Source organism: Condylura cristata, unplaced genomic scaffold (assembly GCF_000260355.1).
Source record: "Condylura cristata isolate star-nosed mole 26May11 unplaced genomic scaffold, ConCri1.0 scaffold00006, whole genome shotgun sequence".
Classification (NCBI taxonomy): domain Eukaryota; kingdom Metazoa; phylum Chordata; class Mammalia; order Eulipotyphla; family Talpidae; genus Condylura; species Condylura cristata.
This window is the reverse complement of record NW_004567107.1, coordinates 37,455,110-37,473,394: the sequence shown is the minus strand read 5'-3', so window position 1 is coordinate 37,473,394 and position 18,285 is coordinate 37,455,110. Positions and strand designations below refer to the sequence as shown.

The 18,285-nt window shown below is 42.6% G+C and overlaps 1 protein-coding gene across 8 annotated transcripts in view; it reads right to left on the bottom strand.

Annotated features, from left to right (window-relative positions):
* Positions 1-18,285, bottom strand: part of TRPM3 (transient receptor potential cation channel, subfamily M, member 3) — a 466,950-nt gene that overhangs the window by 91,077 nt on the left and 357,588 nt on the right. For all 8 annotated transcript variants that reach the window (XR_001145147.1, XM_004677587.1, XM_004677602.1 and 5 more), the window contains 3 exons: positions 15,313-15,413; positions 13,798-13,932; positions 5,588-5,638 (listed from right to left, as the gene is read on the bottom strand). Coding sequence is in view for 7 of the 8 variants with exons in the window: in XM_004677587.1 (XP_004677644.1) it covers positions 5,588-5,638; positions 13,798-13,932; positions 15,313-15,413 (287 nt within the window). In the remaining variant the exon portion in view is untranslated. The remainder of the gene's footprint in view (positions 1-5,587; positions 5,639-13,797; positions 13,933-15,312; positions 15,414-18,285) is intronic.

Below are 18,285 nucleotides of genomic sequence, written 5' to 3'. Positions count from 1 at the left end.
TGTCTATAACAGAGGATCTTATCAGGAAAATGATGGTAGCAGTATAATTTAAAAAATAAGTAAAACTGGCCCTCCCTGGTGGCGCAGCGGGTTAAAGCACAGCACAGAGAGGCTAAAGCCACTTCCACATGAGTTCGATCCCCGCCTGCCCCGGAGGTGACCACATGGCGTGGCAGACCTCTCCTGACCCGCCTGCTGCTCCCCTCAGCAGTGTACTTCCCCGATCTGCCTGTTCTGCTCCCCACTCTGTCTCTGGTGAAGCCTCTCACCCTCAGCATCTCTGGCCTGTACCCCAGTTCTGTATGAATAAATAAATAAATCTTTAAAAAAATAAGTAAAACTTTAAGAGAGATAAATAAAATATTTCTTATAAATGACTAGTCACAGAGGAGGTGCTAGAATCTTTCTGTAACATTAAAAAAAACAAACAACAGGCCCACTTCTACATACCAGTGCCCAGAGACTTAATACCTCACCTAATTGCAGTTTCAGCCTTTCCTAAAAACGGAGTTCTAAACCAATCACTCTGAAGTTTCCTGATCAGCACTAAAATCCTGTCTCACTATAAAAACATTTATTTTGTACAATCTCATTGTACGTTCTACTTGCTAGATGGGATGCTGCCTGATTCCTGAGTCATTTCATAGACTTATTTTGGACGGATTTTGTTCTTTAGCACAAGAATCTTATCTAAACCTTGATTATTTGAGTGATTCTTAAATGATTTAAAAATAAGTGTGCCCTGACTATTCTGGATTCTACTCAAAGGAACTGGCCTATATTCTGTTTGGCCACAAGAGGGCGATATTTCACAACTAAAGCCAGTGAGGTTTCCTTCACTAATCTGGATTCTACTCAAAGGGACTGGCCTATATTCTGTTTGACCACAAGAGGGCGATGTTTCCCTAACTAAACCCCATTTAGGTGCCTCACTATTCTGGGTTCTACTCAAAGGGACTGGCCTGTATTCTGTTTGACCGCGAGAAGGCGATGTGCTCCTAAGGTTCACCTTCATCACCAGCATTTACCTATATGCGTACAATAAGGTGCCGTAAAGGGACACAGAGCAGAGTGGAAAATTTGAGGTTAAGAACAATCAGGTCTGGAGGAAGGAAAGCTTACTCTGTCAAGTAATATGTTTGAACTCTACCTGCAAGACTGATTGCACCTGTTTCTTTCCAGAGTCTTTTTGGGAGCAGAGATACTAAGGGAAATAAACTTTAAGCTTTATAATAGAAGAAATAGAAATCTTCTGGGGAAGAAGAAACAGGTTTTACAAAATGAATGAGATCAAGTACATAGGCTTCCTGCAATAGTCACCATGCCCCAGGTGAACTCTGATGGGGGTGGCAACCTTGGTGGGTGTCAAGCACTGCTGCTGTCTCGTGCATGCCTGGCTGATGACCTTGGCCACCTGTTGCCTGCAGATGTCACAAATGTACAGACAACAGCTGGCCCTGTGGCTCCACTTGGGAAACATCCCTGCCTGCACTGGGAGCCTGGTTCTGTCCAAGTGACCCAGCACAGGCCACTTCCTTTTCTGGATCCTAGTTTGCATTCTGAAAGCAGGCAGTTTGGAAGCAGTCGCGTCTAAGGTTTTGTCTTGGCTGTTTTTAAAGCTTCAGCTGAATGAGCACCTGGTATGTTGCTCTGCTGTCAAGTCACTGGGCAAAGACTCTTGTCCAGAGCTTGACATAGCTTCCAGTCATGCCTTGAGGTCTTGGTTGATGGGCTGGGTGCTTCGAGACACAGGGTGGCAAGGGGATATAGAGGGCCTGGGTTGTGCTCATCACATGTGTCTCCTCTGGGAAAAGCAGAGGTGATGGATGGCGCCTCACCAACAGGTAATGACCAAAAACCTTCTGGAGGAGTCTTCCTTTGCTTGGGGCCTTTTCAGTTAGGAAGTCAAAAGGTGGTTCTGGAGTAACAGTCATTCTGCCTGCTGGTTCTGTGAATCCTCCCCCCCACCCCCTGCTTTTTGTTAATTATTTTGGTCATCAGTAAGACCTTTCATAATTGGTTACTTATTTCCCATTTCATGGCTTAACAATGGATGGCAAGCCATGTGATTCAAATAAAGTGATCCACAGAATAAATAGAGAAGCTTGGGCCTTGGAGTAGGTACAGCTTGAAAACATGCTCAGCTTGTACTCTGAAGCTAAGTTTTAACCCATTCCAGGCCTAAGGATGTCTTTTCATTCAAAGAAGAGTTTAAATTCACTTATTAGATCTGCTCTTGTAAATCCCCCTCCCCCCCAACCCTGCCACCTCCATATCAGCTCATGATCAGATTTCAACTATTAGGAAACTTTTTTTTTTTTCTTGGAAGCTCATAACAGGCCCTCAGAACAAGATTGTTTCCGTCATGTATGGGCAACGTATAAAATGATGGCTGGTTGTCAGATTTCCCGGGGTGGGGGTGGGAGGGCGAAAGACACTCCCGATGGAAGTTCATGGAGAAAGGGAACATTCTCCCAATGTTGGGTATGGTAATAGAGCAGGCAATCCGTTCTTTAAAAAATAAGGATGTTTTGCAAATATGTATGACTTTAGTAGCTGGGATTATGAAAATATCCTTCTTTTTTCAGGTGTGTGTCCAAAATGCTATGTTTTTTCCTTCTGCAAATCTCTGGGCCTTGATTCCTACATAAATGATTTTCAAATTACAGTTTCACCAGTACTTCCATACAATACTCAAACATCACCCTCTTTGAGCAGGGAGGGGCAATATGGTATCAGCACACTAACTGTGGAAAGAACAGCTACTACTTGAAAACAAACAGGCACAGACTGAGCAGACAGTAGCTACTGAATGGCAGGTTAGGTTTCACGGAGAAGCAGACAGACTTGGGCCGCTCTGGGCTGAGACAAGAGCATTGATACAGCCGATGGATTTATGCTTGAAAGCAGTTCGGGGAATTGGGCTGGTTTATATCAATTTCAGCTTCTGGTTGATGCTCAATAATAACTTTTTACTTTAATTGCTCCTACATTGCCTTTGATATAAATAGAGATTTTGAAACCAACTTGGGAGCCATTCTCCACCTTCAGTTTGTGCGTTTCAAAGGAGAGTTGAACTTGGAGACGTCATGCCAGTAAATTTAGGATGGTCTATATCTCCTACATGCATTTCCTGGGACCATAAGTGTTATTTACATTTAATTTTACAGATGGATTATCAAATTCTATGATTAAGGTCCAGAACTGTGTTCCCACTCATGATTAGCATTTTGCATCAGGGCTTAGCACTTACTGATTAGTTTTTGTCACAGATTAAGTCAATTAATATGTACATGAAGTCCTGTAATTATAATACACAAAGCACATGCTAATTATTATGTTCCTTAAGCGTTAAAACGGTTTAAACTGCCCAAGATCTGGCCTTAGCACTTTACAGCTAGTTTTTGTAGTCTTTGCATATGATATTGGCCTAAATTGCTAGAAGTCTTCTGGAACCATCTGAAGAAGGTGTGTGCCAACATTTATTTCTCATTCGCTTCTCAAAATACACGAACAAAACCACTTATTTTCGGCTCCCTTTCACCATATACATAAAATTCAGACACTTCTGTTTCCTCCACTGCTGTTCTTTCTTGCTCCCAATTGTGAGACCCTCACCTTTATCGTAGACATAAATGCAATCTGTATTTCCTGATATTTCTTCCCCCTGGGAAGAAAGTAAACAGGTTTCCTGCTTCTCTTCACCTTATTGGCTAGTACAAAGTCAAATTATTCCTAAGCCAGTTAGTCATATTCTTGATGATTTTCTATCACTTTTCCCAATTACTAGTTTGGTATGGAGGTGAATAATTATTTAACTATATCCTTACTCCAGTATTGATCGTACTTAAAAGTACAACTACCTTCCATTTGTATTCTTCCCCATTTCATACTATCTACAGTCTCTTGGGGATGAGAGCTTTCTGGCTATTTTAGAAACATTCAAAAAACATTTTATTGCACACAGGAAACGAATATCTTGGTAAGGACTACACACTGGATAAATGTACCTTCCCCTGTTCACGTCCTAGGGCATTTAAGGCTGGGTCAATGAAACACAAGTGGAGACATGAGGGAAAGAAAAATGGGTGTGTTTATGCCGTGAAATTGGGTAGATGTAGGAAAGATATGATCTTGGTAAAGTGGTTGCTGAGCTGAGTGTTCAGATTACACACTAATTGTCCATGCTGTTTGATACCCTGTTTCAAGAGAACTGTGATTCCCACAGGAGAAAACCCCTTCATTAAGGTTATTGGCCAGGGGCGAGGGGAGGTTTCCCTGGGACTCCAGAAAATGGTTTTTGCTTTATCCTTTTGTTGTTACTGGCAAAGGTCCAGCTGGTTACTAGGTATATTTAAGCTGCCCCATGGCCTTTGCTTGGCCTTTTGAGGAAAGACCAAAATAGTGGCTACAGGATATATAAGGTCCATTCTAGCCAACCACTTCCCAAGAGGTGAAGAAGTTGTGCTCTATTATTTTTTTTATCTTGGTAGCTTAAGTATGTTCTGTGGACTTCGGTGAAGAATTGTAGTAAACTGGCAGGGTGTGTGTACGTGCATGTACGTGTGTGTGGTGGAGAAGGGCGACCTTCTACTTTATTCTTTGGAGTCAAATCAACACAGTATGGGGATGTTGTCAAGAGTTCACAGTGCCAGCTACGCTGAAAGGGATGGCGTGAAGCAAAGGGACAAGCACTCGACCAAGATTAAACAAAGCCGCCCGTGCCTTATTCTTCCCATCTATTTAATGGGAATCATACTATATAATAATAATACATAATAGTTCTACTTCATGGAATTCTTGTGAAACTGAGATAAGCTAAAATGCATAGAAGGCTTACCGTGGTGCTCTGCGTTACTTAGGTCATCACTAATGCTTATCTATTAATAGTTTATAATTAAGAATCAAAGGATATGAGCTCTAATCCTGGCCCTTCACTACTCATACACTTTGTTTATGTTCAGGCCTTGTATTTCAGCTTCTGTATCTCTAAAATGGGACTTTAGATAGGATTAGTCCCATTAATCCTACTTAATCCAAATCTACTGGCTTTCCCTCACCCCTTCCCCACACCATTAGGCGATCCATGCAAACAAATATACTGGGGAAACAAAATGCCAGCAGAATGGAGCACTCATATGCATTTCAGTCCCTGTCTCCACGGCTCGCTGAGCTGCGTTCCATGCGGGGCTGCGGATCGGCAGCTGTCCACAGTGGTGGCAGCTAGCAAAGGCAGGCGCCTCCTGTCGTGAGTCAGACAGCATGGAAAATAGCTCTCCAATCAGTGAGGGGCAAATGAAAAACTACAGGTGATGGCATAAATCCACAAGGCGAGGGGAAAAGCCTAGAGGTCCACTATCCAAAAGCATTATTTCCAACAAAGCGTCTAAAACCACAGAGACTGGAGATCAAACCGCAGCTGCGTCATAAGCAGAGATGTCAGAGTTAGACACACACGCTGTGCCCTGGGATGAGGGGTCTGGCAGGGACAGGGAGATTCCAGCAGCTCATGCAGAACAGAGGCACTTTCTAATCACAGGAAGCAGTCAAGACAGGGCCTCCGACCTGCAGTCGAGAGGGTTCTTACCTTTTTGACATCCCTGACCAAGTGGTACAATGTATTTGAGGGCCCATGTCTCTGAAAACAATAAAGAAGAATCAAATGGTTTTGCTAGTTAGGGGCTCTCATTGGCAAGGCAGGAAGGATCTGGAAGGAGGGGTCTGGCTGGTGGAGGGGCAGATTGTCAAGATGAACCTTGTTCTAGTTGCTCAGTTGTAACTGTCTTTTTGGAACAAACACGCTGGCAGATTTTTGGATTGTGGCTCCCCAAGAAAAAGGACTTGAGGCTCTAGGTTCAAATTTTACCAAGGGGAACATCAGCTCTTTTAACATCTGAGCCAAAACATTGCTTAGGGGACTAGTTTTGCAGCATGAAGGAGACAAAGTCACCAATTCCAGAACTGGAAGTGTGCTCTGGCACATCGCACTGACAATTTGTTTATCATCTGTAAAGAAGGCGAGATATGTACAGCTGGGATTGGCGAGCTTTAGCTGTGAGTGGCCGGATGGATGACACCACTTCAGACTTTGTGGGTTAGGCAGTCTTCATACAACTATGTTGACTCTGCCCTCGTGCCAAAGCAGCCAGGACCACAGGTCAGGAAATGAGCATGCGGTGTTTCAATAACGCCTTATTTATGGGCTTGGAAAAAGAGTCAAATTTCTCTGATGTTAATAGGTCACCAAAATATCATTCCTCTTTGATTTTCTTTCAACCACTGTAAAAAAAAAGGCCAAAAACCCCACTCAGAGCTTGCAAATAATACAAAAAAAAAAAAAAAAAAAAAAAAAAAAAAAAAAAAAAACAAGCTGCTTGCTGGATGTGACTTTGGGTGGTAGTTTGCTAAAACATGATGTAGAGAAAAAGCCATGGACTTGGGAGAAAAGAGGTGTGGAGAAAGACATATGCTTATTTAAGGCTAGAAGCAAGTAAAATGGCTTGCATCCTGTTGTCTTTCAGGAATAGGAATACTAGAGAAAACACAGAATGCCCACTTAAATTTGAATTCCAGACAGACAATGCATGATTTGTAATGTAAGTGTGTCCCATGAAATATTTTGGACGTACTTATAATGAAAAAAAAAAAGTTATATCTGAAGGTCAAATTGAACTGGGTATTATTAATTTTTATTTGCTACATCTGGTAACCCTGCTGGAGAATCTCAAGCAGTGATGGCAAATCCTTCCCCACTATCCCCAACACACAAGTATGGAGAAAACCCTTGCAACTTGCCATTCATAGGGACATAGTCATTAGAATGTTTTTCACTGAGGAATGTCATGTTGTGCAGGGATTAGAAACATGGACTCTAGCTCAGGCTGCCTGGTTCCAAGCCTGCTGACCACAGGCAAGTTACTTAACAATGGCTCAGTCTTATCACCTCTAAAATGGGAATAAGGAAGCCATTTACCTGACAAGGTTGTTTTGAGGGTTTAATGATAAAATGTTTATAAAACTATTAAAATAATGCTTCACAGACAACAAAAACTACTACTATAACTAGGTCATGTATCATCACACAATTCTCTATAGAGCATTTTGGGAGACCACCACTAGTTAACTGGACTGATGAAATCTATTGGCCTTTCTCGATCTAGAACTTTGCTAATTTTTTACTTTCTTTTCAGTCATTGGAACAAATCGCTCTACAGCCTTGGTTCACTAATGGTTACATAAATCATTCAATTCTATTTTATTGAAACCCCCCTTAATCTTTCTCCAGCTTTATTGAGATAATTAACAGATAACATTGTTATCTGTTAACAATTGTTACATAACATTGTAAATGTACAATGTGATAATTTGATATATGTGTATCTTGCAAAATGTTTATTACCGATAAAGTTAATGAACATATCCTTGACCTCACATAATTACCAATTTGCTGCTCTTCTTACGGTGAGAACATCAGTGCTCATGCTCATAGCAGCTCTTAAGTATATAACACATATTATCAACCAGAGTCACTGTGCTATATTAGGTCACTGGAACCTATTCATCTTAAAACTGGAAATTTGTACTCCCTGACTGACAGCTCCCAGTTTCTCCCACCCCTCAGTTCTTGCCAGCCACCATTCTACTTTTGTTTCTATGAGTTTCATGTTTTTAGATTTCACATGAGATCATACAGTATTTGTTTTCTCTGTGTGACTTCTTTCACTTAGCATAATGCTGTCAAAGTCTATTCCTGTTGTAGCAAATGTTGATTGAATAATATTCTGGTACGTGTGTGTGTGTGTACATATATGTGTGTGTGTGTGTATATATGAATATGTGTTACATTTTCTTTATCTATTCATCCATGGAAACAGGTTATTTCTTGGTCTTGGCTATTTTGTATACTCCTGCTAGCTCACTGTGGTTTTGATTTCCTTTTCCCTGATGATTAATGACACTGGACATCTTTTCATGCACTTGTTGGCCATTTGTATCTATCCAAGTCTTCTTCATGCTTTAATCAGGTTTTTGCCTTTGCCTTTGAGTTGTTTGAGTTCCTTCTATATTTTGGATATTAACTTGTCATCAGCTATATGGTTTGCAAATGTTTTCTCCAATTATGTAGGTTGCCTGGTAATGGTAATTTTGTTGTTTCTTCTGCTAAACTAAACGCGGAAACTTTTTGGTTTGATGTAATCCCACTTGCTTACTTTGCTTTGTGCATGTACTTTTTAGTGTCAAACCCAAAAAATGATTGTCAAAATTAATGTCATGTGGACCTTTCCTTTTATGGCTTCTAATCTTTGGCTTCTGTACTTAAGTCTTTAATCTTTATATGTTAATTTTAATGAATGGTTGTCAGAGAGGAAGCTAATCTCTTTTGAATGTGAATATCCATTTTTTTAAATAAAATTCATTGAGGAGAACATCTTTAGTAAGAGTCAAGACTCTTACTAAATGATAAAAATTACTAATGAGTCTCTTACTAAAAGACTCTTGACTCTTACTAAATGATTGTTGAGTGTGTGTTTTCTTCTGGGCTGTCAGTTTTGTTTCATTGGTTTATATATCTTTTTATGCCAGTTTTGATTGTTATAGTTTTGTAACATAGTTTGGAATCAGGAAGTGTGATGCTTCCAACTTTGTTCTTTCTCAAGATTGCTTGGTTATTGGATTTTTTTTTGTGATTCCTTGAGTATTTTAGAATAGTTTTGTCTATTTTGCCATAGGAATTTTGATAAGGATTGAATTGAATCTATAGTTGGCCTTGGGATATTTAAACAGTATCAACTCTTCCTATTATTGACTATAGGAAATCTTTCAACTTATTTGTGTCTTCATCAACTTATTCCATCCATGCCTTATAGTTTTTGGTATATGGATCTTTCACTTTCTTGATTAAATTTATTCCTTAGTATTTTATTCTTCTTGAAGCTATTGTAAATAATGTTATCTTTATTTCTTTTTCATTGTTACTTTTTAATGTGATAGTTTATTGTTAGTGTATAGAAATGCAATTAATTTTTCTATGTTACTTTTGTGTCCTGTAACTTTACTGAATTTGTTTATTAGTTCTAATAGTTTTTTTTTTTTTTTTTTTTTTTTTTGCTGGAGCTTTTAGAATTTTCTATAGATGAGATCATATCATCAGCAAACAATCTTATTTTGTATTTTCTGATTTGAATACCTGTTATTTCTTTTCTTATGCAATTGCATTGCCAAAGAATCCCAGCACTGTGTAGCTAGGAGTGGTAAGAACAGGCAGGTTTGTCTTGTTACTGTTTTAAGAAGGAATTTTTTTTTTGAATCTCTACTGATGAAAATACATTTGCTGTGAATTTCTCATTTGTGACCTTTACTATATTGAAGTATAGTCCTTTTATACCCAATTTGTTGAGATTTTTAATGTGAAAAGATCTTGAATTGTGGAAGGAGACACTTGAAACAGACATGGGGAGGCTAACAATGGTGGCCTTGGTCTTTTTTTTTTTTTTTTAAGATTTATTTGATCTTGAATTGTGCTATTTTTTTTAAGTTCTATTGACATTATCAATGATTTTTATCTTTCACTCTGTGAATGTGGCACATCATGTTTATTAACTAGCTTGTGTTGAGCCCATTGATCCATTAATCTCAATCATAGCTTATGAGTATTTTAATGTACTATTGAATTTGGTTGGCTAGTATTTTGCTGAGAATTTTTACATCCATATTCATCAGAGCTATCAGCCTGTAATTTTCCTTTCTTGCAGTGTTTTTAGTGGCTTTGGTTTAGGGTAATGCTGGACTCCTAAAATAAGTTCAGGAATAGTCTCTATTTTTCAACTCTTAAGAGTTGAAAAATTGTTCCTTTGTCCTTTCTGTTCGGTGCTTTTCCTTTGAGAATTGATGGTTTTCCCTGGTGGTGTATTTTATCTTGTTTGTCTCTACCATAAATTTTGTTTTATGGTCACTCTGAGGCTGATTTGAAATAGCATATAGATGCAACAGTTTATTTTAGATTAACTTAGTTTTGCATATAAGAACTCTACCATTTTACTACTCCGCTCATCTTGTTTTTCATGTCAAAATTTATACTTTTTATGTTGTGTATTCATTAACAAATTACCATAGCTATACTTTTTTTTTTTTTTAAAGATTTATTTATTTGTGCACACAGAACTGGGGTACAGGCCAGAGGCTCAGGGGCAGCTAGAGGCTTCACCAGAGACAGAGTGGGAAGCAGAATAGGCAGATCAATGAAGTACTCTGCTGAGGGGAGCAGCGGGCAGGTCAGGAGAGGTCTGCCACACCATGTGGTCACCCCTGGGCAGGCGGGAATCGAACTCATGCTGCAGGGGCTTTAGCTTCTTAATGCTGTGCTTTAACCCGCTGTGTCACCAGGGAGGGCCACCATAGCTATACTTTTTAAAAAAGTACTTTTGACCCACAGCTTTTATGCTAGATTTAGACTTACATAGTTAATAGACCACCATACTGCAATGTTAGACTAACTGGAATCTGACTCCATTCTTAGCTTTAAGAGTGTGCTGCATATTTTCATGTTACTAATTATTGTCTTTTCATTTCAGTTTGAAAAACTTTCAACATTTCTCACAGGGTAGTTTAGAGGTGATGAACTCCCTCAGATTTTGTTCATTTGGGAAATCTTTATTTCACCTTCCTTTCTAACATACAGCCTTGCTGGGCAAAATTCCTGGCATTTTTTTCTCTTAGCACTTCAAATATATATCATCTTACACTTTTCTGTTTTAGAAACTTTCTGCTAGGAAATGAGAATAAATCTTTTTTTCTCTTATTACTTTAAAAATTCTTTTAGATTTTAGGCAGATTTTATGAAAATTTACCTTGTAGAAAATGAATGGAATTGAAATTTTGGGTTGACATAGCTTTATGAACTTGCCTAGATTTGGGAAGTTCTCTGCCATCATTTTAAAACAAACATTCTTCCTCTTTCTCTTTCTGGGACTTCAATGAGGCACATATATTTTTCTCTTAATGTTGTCACATAAATTCCACAAGCATCTTCACTCCATTATTATTTTTCCTTCTCAGAATAAATAATTTCAACTGATCTGTGTTCGAGCTTATGGATTCTTTGACTTGAAACCTCTCCTTAAATTTTTCAGTTTAGTCATGGCATTTTTAGCTTCAAAAAAAAATTTTTTTTTTCATTGGACTTCTCATTTTGTTCTTGTACTGTTTTCCAGATCTCATTAAACTGTGTATCTATTTTCTTAGGTAGATTTTTGAGCATCTACAGAATAATTCTTTGTAGGGCAGCTCTTGTATCTCCATGTCTTTGGTGTTAGTTGCTGCAGGCTACTGTGTTCCTTTGTTGCTGGCATTTCCCTGAGTCTTCATGGCCCTTATAGCTTTCATGAGTGCCTGCACATTTGAAAGCACAGTCAGTCATCTCTTCCAGACTTGGTGGAACAACTTCGCTAAGTTCCTCTCTGCAGAGAGGGTGTGCTGAGGCCCAGTGCTAGAGGTTTAGGGTGTCAAGTGGGTGTGTGTCACCCTGAGTCTGCCAGGGCATAATGTTTTGTCAGCTCATGCCACTGGGATCCCCCATGTCAACAAATACTCAGTCATTTGCAACTGCTCCAGGAGGTCTGCAGTGGCTGCATGGGCTACTGGTGTCCTCAGGAGAACCTTCAGGTGCAGTTAAAGAGCAGGGCAGGCAGCACTAGTGACTGGAACAGGTGGTGGACACACATACTGCGAAGCCAATGGCAGATACCCATGTCAGTTCTGGGGCTTGTTTCACACGCCACAATGATGGGGACCACAGGCCGGACACTGGCAGCTGCAGGGTTCCTTGTTGTTAGTGTGCGTTCCTGTGGCATTGGGGTGTCACCATGCATGTGTACATAGCTGTGGAGGTCAGTGATGTCAGTCAGGCTAGTAGGGTGCAGGCAAGCAAGCCTCCAGTGCCAGCCAGGGGCAGGAGACAAGCCTCGAGCTGAACTCACAGCAGCCTGGGGTGTCTTGACTGCTGACTGTACGCCTGTGGCTGCAGGCTGTGGGCAGATATCACTGAACCCCTGAAGGGCCAGAGTGTGTGGGGAGTTGGGCAACATGCTGCTGCCCATCTGGGGCCTCTAGATGCAGGTGAGCTCTTCTGTGCAGGCGACTGACAGCAGAAAGGACTAGCGCAGCATTTATCACAGGTGTGTGCAATGGTGGTGATGGGTATCAGGCAGCAGCCCATGCAGGTGCAGAGCGGCAGGTACGAGCCTTGGGTGCGTGCGCACGTGGAGGTGGGGGCAAGCCTGGGGCTCTAGGCTGACAGTTGCTCTTGGAGCAGAGGCCTGAGCTGGCTGCCTGGTGCTTCCAGGCTGTAGCAGGGCTAAGGGAGAGGGAGCAGAGGCTGCGTGGGTCCCAGACTCCGCCAGTGCCACAGGAGAGCAGGTAGGCATTCAGGTGGCTGGCATCTCCCAAGGCGAATACCTGGAGGGTAAAACTGGTGAAACCTGTAAGACGACCTGTGATGCCGGACTGGCTGTTGGTCGTTATTGGTGAAATCTGTGGTCCTCTGCTGAGCTGGTCCCTGCAAACTGCTGCCATCTGCGCCTTATGGTTCTTCGCTGTTCCCACTTGTCCCCATGCGCCTCTGCTTTGCCGTTTGTGGGTGGGGTGGACTGGAAGCACAGGCTCTGCGCGGGTTTCCAAAGCGGGCGCTGCTCTCCCTCTCGGGACAGGGGAACTCTTTACTGGGGACTTGCCTCTCCCTGCACTGGCTGTGCCAGAGTGTGCGGTGATGTAAACAAAATAAAGCCGTTGCTGTTCTCTTTTTTTGTGTGGTCCTTCTCAGACTTTTTATTCTCCCATGTTGCTGAAGTTTCTTAAACAGTTAATGGGTCCTGAGCCCTCCCAGCCCTGGGAGGCAGGAGATGGAGTAGGGATGTTCACTCCATCTTCCAGGTGATTCGTCCTATAGAAAATCAGTAAAGCTAAAAGAGAAAAATCTGCAGCAAAACAAACCCAGAGCTATGCTGCGCACCGGTTTTCTACTTCCGCAAGCGGCAATGAAACAGATCTGGGTCGCACCTGGCCCCGCCACGGCCGGGCACTGGCCCCAAGCGCCGGTCCCGTGGGGGCGTGCTGAGGCAACGCGCATGCGCAAACACGGGCACGTCAGCCCTGACCCAGCTTCAGCGCAATGCTGACTTCTTTACCAAGGGATTTCATGACCTTGTGCAAATCTGTTAGTGTCCTCATCTGTTAAACAGGTGGAAAACATTATCTACTCTTTTAAACTTCGTTTGAGTCAAGTATCCAATATCAGCATAGAACCTTCTTAACTCACTGAATATTCTCAGAAGCTTCATAGTCACTTTCCTTACTGGCTACACCTTGGTATTCCTGGTGAATAAGTTAAAAGGTCACTTTATATATACATACATATATATATATATATAAAGTCTTTGGGGTGGGGGCGGGGGTAAGTCCAAACAACAGGTGTTTTACATTTTATGCCTCCAGCACCTTCTGGGCTTCCAGAATGAATTGTGTTTTAATTTCTAGAACCTTGTCATGATGTGTAACAATCTGAGAACATTACCTTTTGGTGATCACACACATAGCATTCTGCCTTAGATGCTGACAACTGAGCAGTTAAAACAGGTGGAATCCTGGAGACTTGGTGTTTGTTGTCTACACAGGGCATAGGGAGCATTTGTGGAAAATGATCCATGCATTTGGAGAGGGGAGGAGACTCACAGGCATGTGGGAGTAGGAAAAGGTAAAACAAAAAATGTAGAGAAAAGAAAAAGTGCCTTAGCTTGGTCCTACCGTATTGTACAATTCCTCTAGTCTGGAGATGGTGAGAAAACGGTGCATGCTTACTCCATTCTCTATGAGTAATTTCACAAAATCCACTCTGTCCAGAACTAGGGCATCCAACATGGCTTGTTCCAGAGAACCCACCTGCAAATCAAGTCACTGAGTTAGTCTGCCCGGATTTAGGGGTGCAGTCTTTTGGTGTTCACCTTAGGAGCTTCGAAATGGACACTGCTCGCACCTGGCACCCATCAGCACACCCATGATGTGCTAGTCAGACTACTCTCAGCTCCACTGCAGGGACAACCACACCCTCTCCTGTGTTCTGAGGTCTGTTTTTGCAAATGGAATGTAAGAGTTTCTTGTTCCAAAAGCTCTTTCGTCCTTAACTTTTTATTTTTGTTCTGGATCCTAGGAGGTCCAAGTGTTTATAAGATTTTCCCTCTCCCAACAATCTGATCAAACTTCTGCAACACCAGAATATGGGTTTTTTTGTTTGTTCATTTTCACTTTCTTCTTCTTTGAACTCTGAATTAGATCTCTGGCTGACTTACGAGAGACTCAACTGAACAGACCAGAGCACCTAAAGAGATGCTAGGTTTCTATGTGGAAGTGGTTTGGGTACTATCCGTTAACTAAGTAAAGAACAGCTTACTCTCTGGATGTGTCACTTGCTAGGATTTTTATTTAATTCCTTCCACAAAAAATTCCCAGCATCCAAACTCTTTGATAAATCTTTCCACAGTCAGTCCATTGGCACTGATTGAAGACAGAGGTTTCATCCTAGGCAGAAGCTCTCTGGGGGAAAGGGGTAGGAAGGGATCTCATGTGTGGGTGTGGTCCCTCAGTGGTTCCAGACACAGAAAATCAAACTCCAGGCTGAGGCTGCCTTCTGGGGATACATACATACACAACCCAGTGGCCAAATTTGCAATGCTAGTTTTTATTTTTGGTGGTGTCAATTGAGGAAACAAACCAAGAACAGTTATATAAAGTATTGGTTCTCTGTGCTGTTCTTGGGAATAGGGAGGACCTGTGTTCAGCCACCCGGACCAGATGGCAACCGCCTGCGGAAGTTCACTGCACGCTGAGGCGCCGCCCAGCGACACACCAGCCTGGTGGCAGCACTTAGAATCAGCAACCTCTTTTATTTATTTTTTTGCCCTCCTAAAGACAAACAGAAAAAAAGACTAATTCTACTCTTTATTTAATTTCAATTGCTACCATGTTTATCTAATATTTTTCCAGAACTTACAAAAGGAACGGTATCTGAAAGTAGCCGTGAAAAAGCCACTCTTGTAGAGATGGAAACGTTTGGAACATTTGGAGTTGTGCTTTGTCATGTCTTCCACCAGGTGACAGTGTTTTCCCAAATAGCAAAAAGGAGCTGAGAATAAGGATTGCTAGAAAGGAACGTTTCCATCCTAAAGAGAAGGCAGCGGCTTCCTGGGCCGCTTTCAGAGACTCCTTAAGCCAATACCTTGCCCAAGCAAGAGGGCTTTTCAGGGGGGATGAAATATACTCTACCGGCCATTGTTGCCCATAAATAAAGATCTGGCTGCGAGCGATGTCGACTCTGTTCCAGGCTAACGCTAAGCTCAGTTGGTCTGGGGCCGAAGCATTGGCTCCTGTGTGTAGACAAGGAGGAGATAAGAGCAGGAGAGAGAAAACAATGATCAGTTATTGCACGATGACGATCCACCCCACTTCTCTGCCATCCATCCCCCTCTTCCTGGAGAGTAGACCCAGCTGCCTAGCTGGGCTTCCCAAACTCAGCACTGTCGACCTTTTGCAGGATAATCCTTCACTTATGGGCACAACCCTGAACAGTGTAGAATATTTAGCTGCACCCCGATAGATACAGGTGGTACCGACCTCCCCAAGTCATGAAAGTCAAAAAATATCTCTAGATATTGTCCATTGAGGGGGAGGTTTGGAAGCTGAGGGTGGAGAGGGAGTCAAAGTTGGTCCAGTGGAATGGGCTCTGCCCCAGTGCTGCTGGGTCCAGTGTGGCCGGTGACTGGCAGCATGACTTGGGCATTCATGAAAATGTGGACCCTCAGGCCCCACCCCAGACCTAGCCAGATCTAGATTAGTGCACACATTAAACTCTGAGAAGCCTGGTTTACAAGGTATTTTGCTTCTGCTAGCCAGGGCTGGTTTCCTGCATTATTTTTATTTTATTTTTTGAAAGATTCATTTACTTATGCGTACAAGGGCTGGGGTACAGACCAGAAGTGTGGGGGGTGAGCGGATTCACCAGTGAGAGTGGGGAGCAGAACAGGTCGATTGACTGAAGTACACTACTAGGGAGCAGCAGGCGGGACAGGAGAGGTCTGTTGCTGCCATGTGGATCAGCTCACTGGCTGGAATCTAACTCATGCTGGCTTCTGTGGCTGCATATAGCTTCATAGTGCTGAGACTTAAACCCCTTGAGCCAGCAGGGAGGGCCTCCCAACATTATTTGAATAGTTAATTACATGGTGATCTGTTGATGCTCCCATAAACTGTAGGACAGCTGCACCACTCCATTGCGAAAGAGTTAAGCTATTTTGAGAGAAAGGCAAATAAATGGCTTAGGTTTACGTGATGTGTGGATAGAAACCAATGGGATAATTTTCAGTGTCCAGACTTTGTCTCTAGTTATGCACTGCTCACCTTTGAGTTAAGTCTCAATGAACAAAAAATCAATACAATTAATACTTTAATTAATTCTTCAGTTGCATTGGTAAAGGTGGTCTTGGAATTGGGGAGTGCAAGTGGAACATTTTCATCACCATACAGCATTCTATGAAACAAGTTGGTCTGGGTAAATGCATCATGTCATGGCCATAAATGCACCTGCCAGTTGACCAGATGTAGGTGAGCATGGAGGGCGCTGGCAGGCTAGGAGGAGGCAGCCTGGGCTCCAGTCAGGGGCCTCAAGGCTTGGGAGGCTGTGTGACACTGAGCTTCTCTGAGCCACCTTTTTACCATTGGTGAAATGGAATGTTTAGAATTATCCTGTTTATCCAGCTGAGATGTGAGACTGCAATGAAATTATAAAGATGAATTCACGATTGAACAGGGTTTTTGCAGTTCTTCAACACACTTTCTGTGCTAAGCAAGACACTCCCTAAATGTTTGCTGATTCATTCCAAGGGATGGCCCACCAGCTGGGGAGCAGAGGACAGAGACAATGCCCTTTCCTGGTTAAGGTTTTCTTAACATCTAACATCCAACAAATGCCAGGCAAAGTAATAGTAGACTTTTCTGTTCTCATAGACCATGTGTCACATAATCCTGGGAATCTTCTTACTGTCTCCATTTGGCAGATGAAGAGGCTGAGGGCCAGAGAGGTCCAAAAGCTACTAACAGGGCCCATGGATGGGCACCCATCCTGCCAGAGGTGTGGTCAGGGCTGTGTTCTGTGGGTGCTGATTCTCATGCTCTCAAAGGAAGGAGGGGACAGTAGGTGCAAATCTACCATCCTCTGCATTCTCCAGCAGTGGGTTGGGGAGGGCTTCTGGGGAATAAACTCTACCAGAGGTTCTCAGACCCTGCTACATGTTAGAACTGCCTGGGAAACATTAAAAAAGAAAAAGCACCTGGTCCTCCCTGGTGGTGCAGTAGGTTAAAGCACAGCACTAAGAAGCTAAAGCCATTTCTGCATGAGTTTGATGCCTGCCCTGGAGGTGACCCACATGGCATGGCAGACCTCTCCTGACCCGCCCGCTGCACCCCTCAGCAGTGTACTTCATCAGTCTGCCTATTCTGCTCCCCACTCTGTCTCTGTGAATCCTCTCACTGCCCCTGCACCTCTGGCCTATACCCCAGTTCTGTATGTATAAATAAATCTTAAAAAGAAAAGGAAAGAAAAGAAAAAGCACCTATGCCCAGATTATGTGCATACCTATTCAGTTACATTGGGGGTAGGGGGTGGGAGCCAGGGAGCATTGTTCTTAAGGCTCCCCAGGTAGCCTGCAGCGAGTTTGGGAGTCATTGTGTGATACGCCTCCTTCGCCTTCAGCCAGCATCTCTGCCCTGTGGGCTCTGAGATGTTGACCTTAAGAGTAAGGTGAGCAAAATAGTCTGCAGATGAGCACATCTCAAATTTGAGCATACATCAGAACAACCTAGAGAGGGCTTTTTAAAAAGATTTATTTTTATTTAGTTGTGCATACAAATACAGGCCAGAGGTGTGGGGATGGAGGATTCACAAGAGTCGGGGTTGGGGAGCAGAGTAGACAAATCAACTGAAACACACTGCTGAGGGTGAGACAGGAGAGGTCTGCTGGGCCATGTGGGTCTCCTCCCTGGCCAGGGATCAAACTGATGCTGCAATAGTGTTAGGACTGTGCCACCAGGGAGGCCCCAAAGAGCCTTTTTAAACTATAAATTCTTGGATCCATCTCCAGAGACCTCTGGAGCCTATCGGGGGCCACTCTTTCCTACAAGGGCTGTAGGAAAACTCTGCTGGTGGGGGCATTTCTGATCCTGGTGCCCCGACTGATGGGCTCA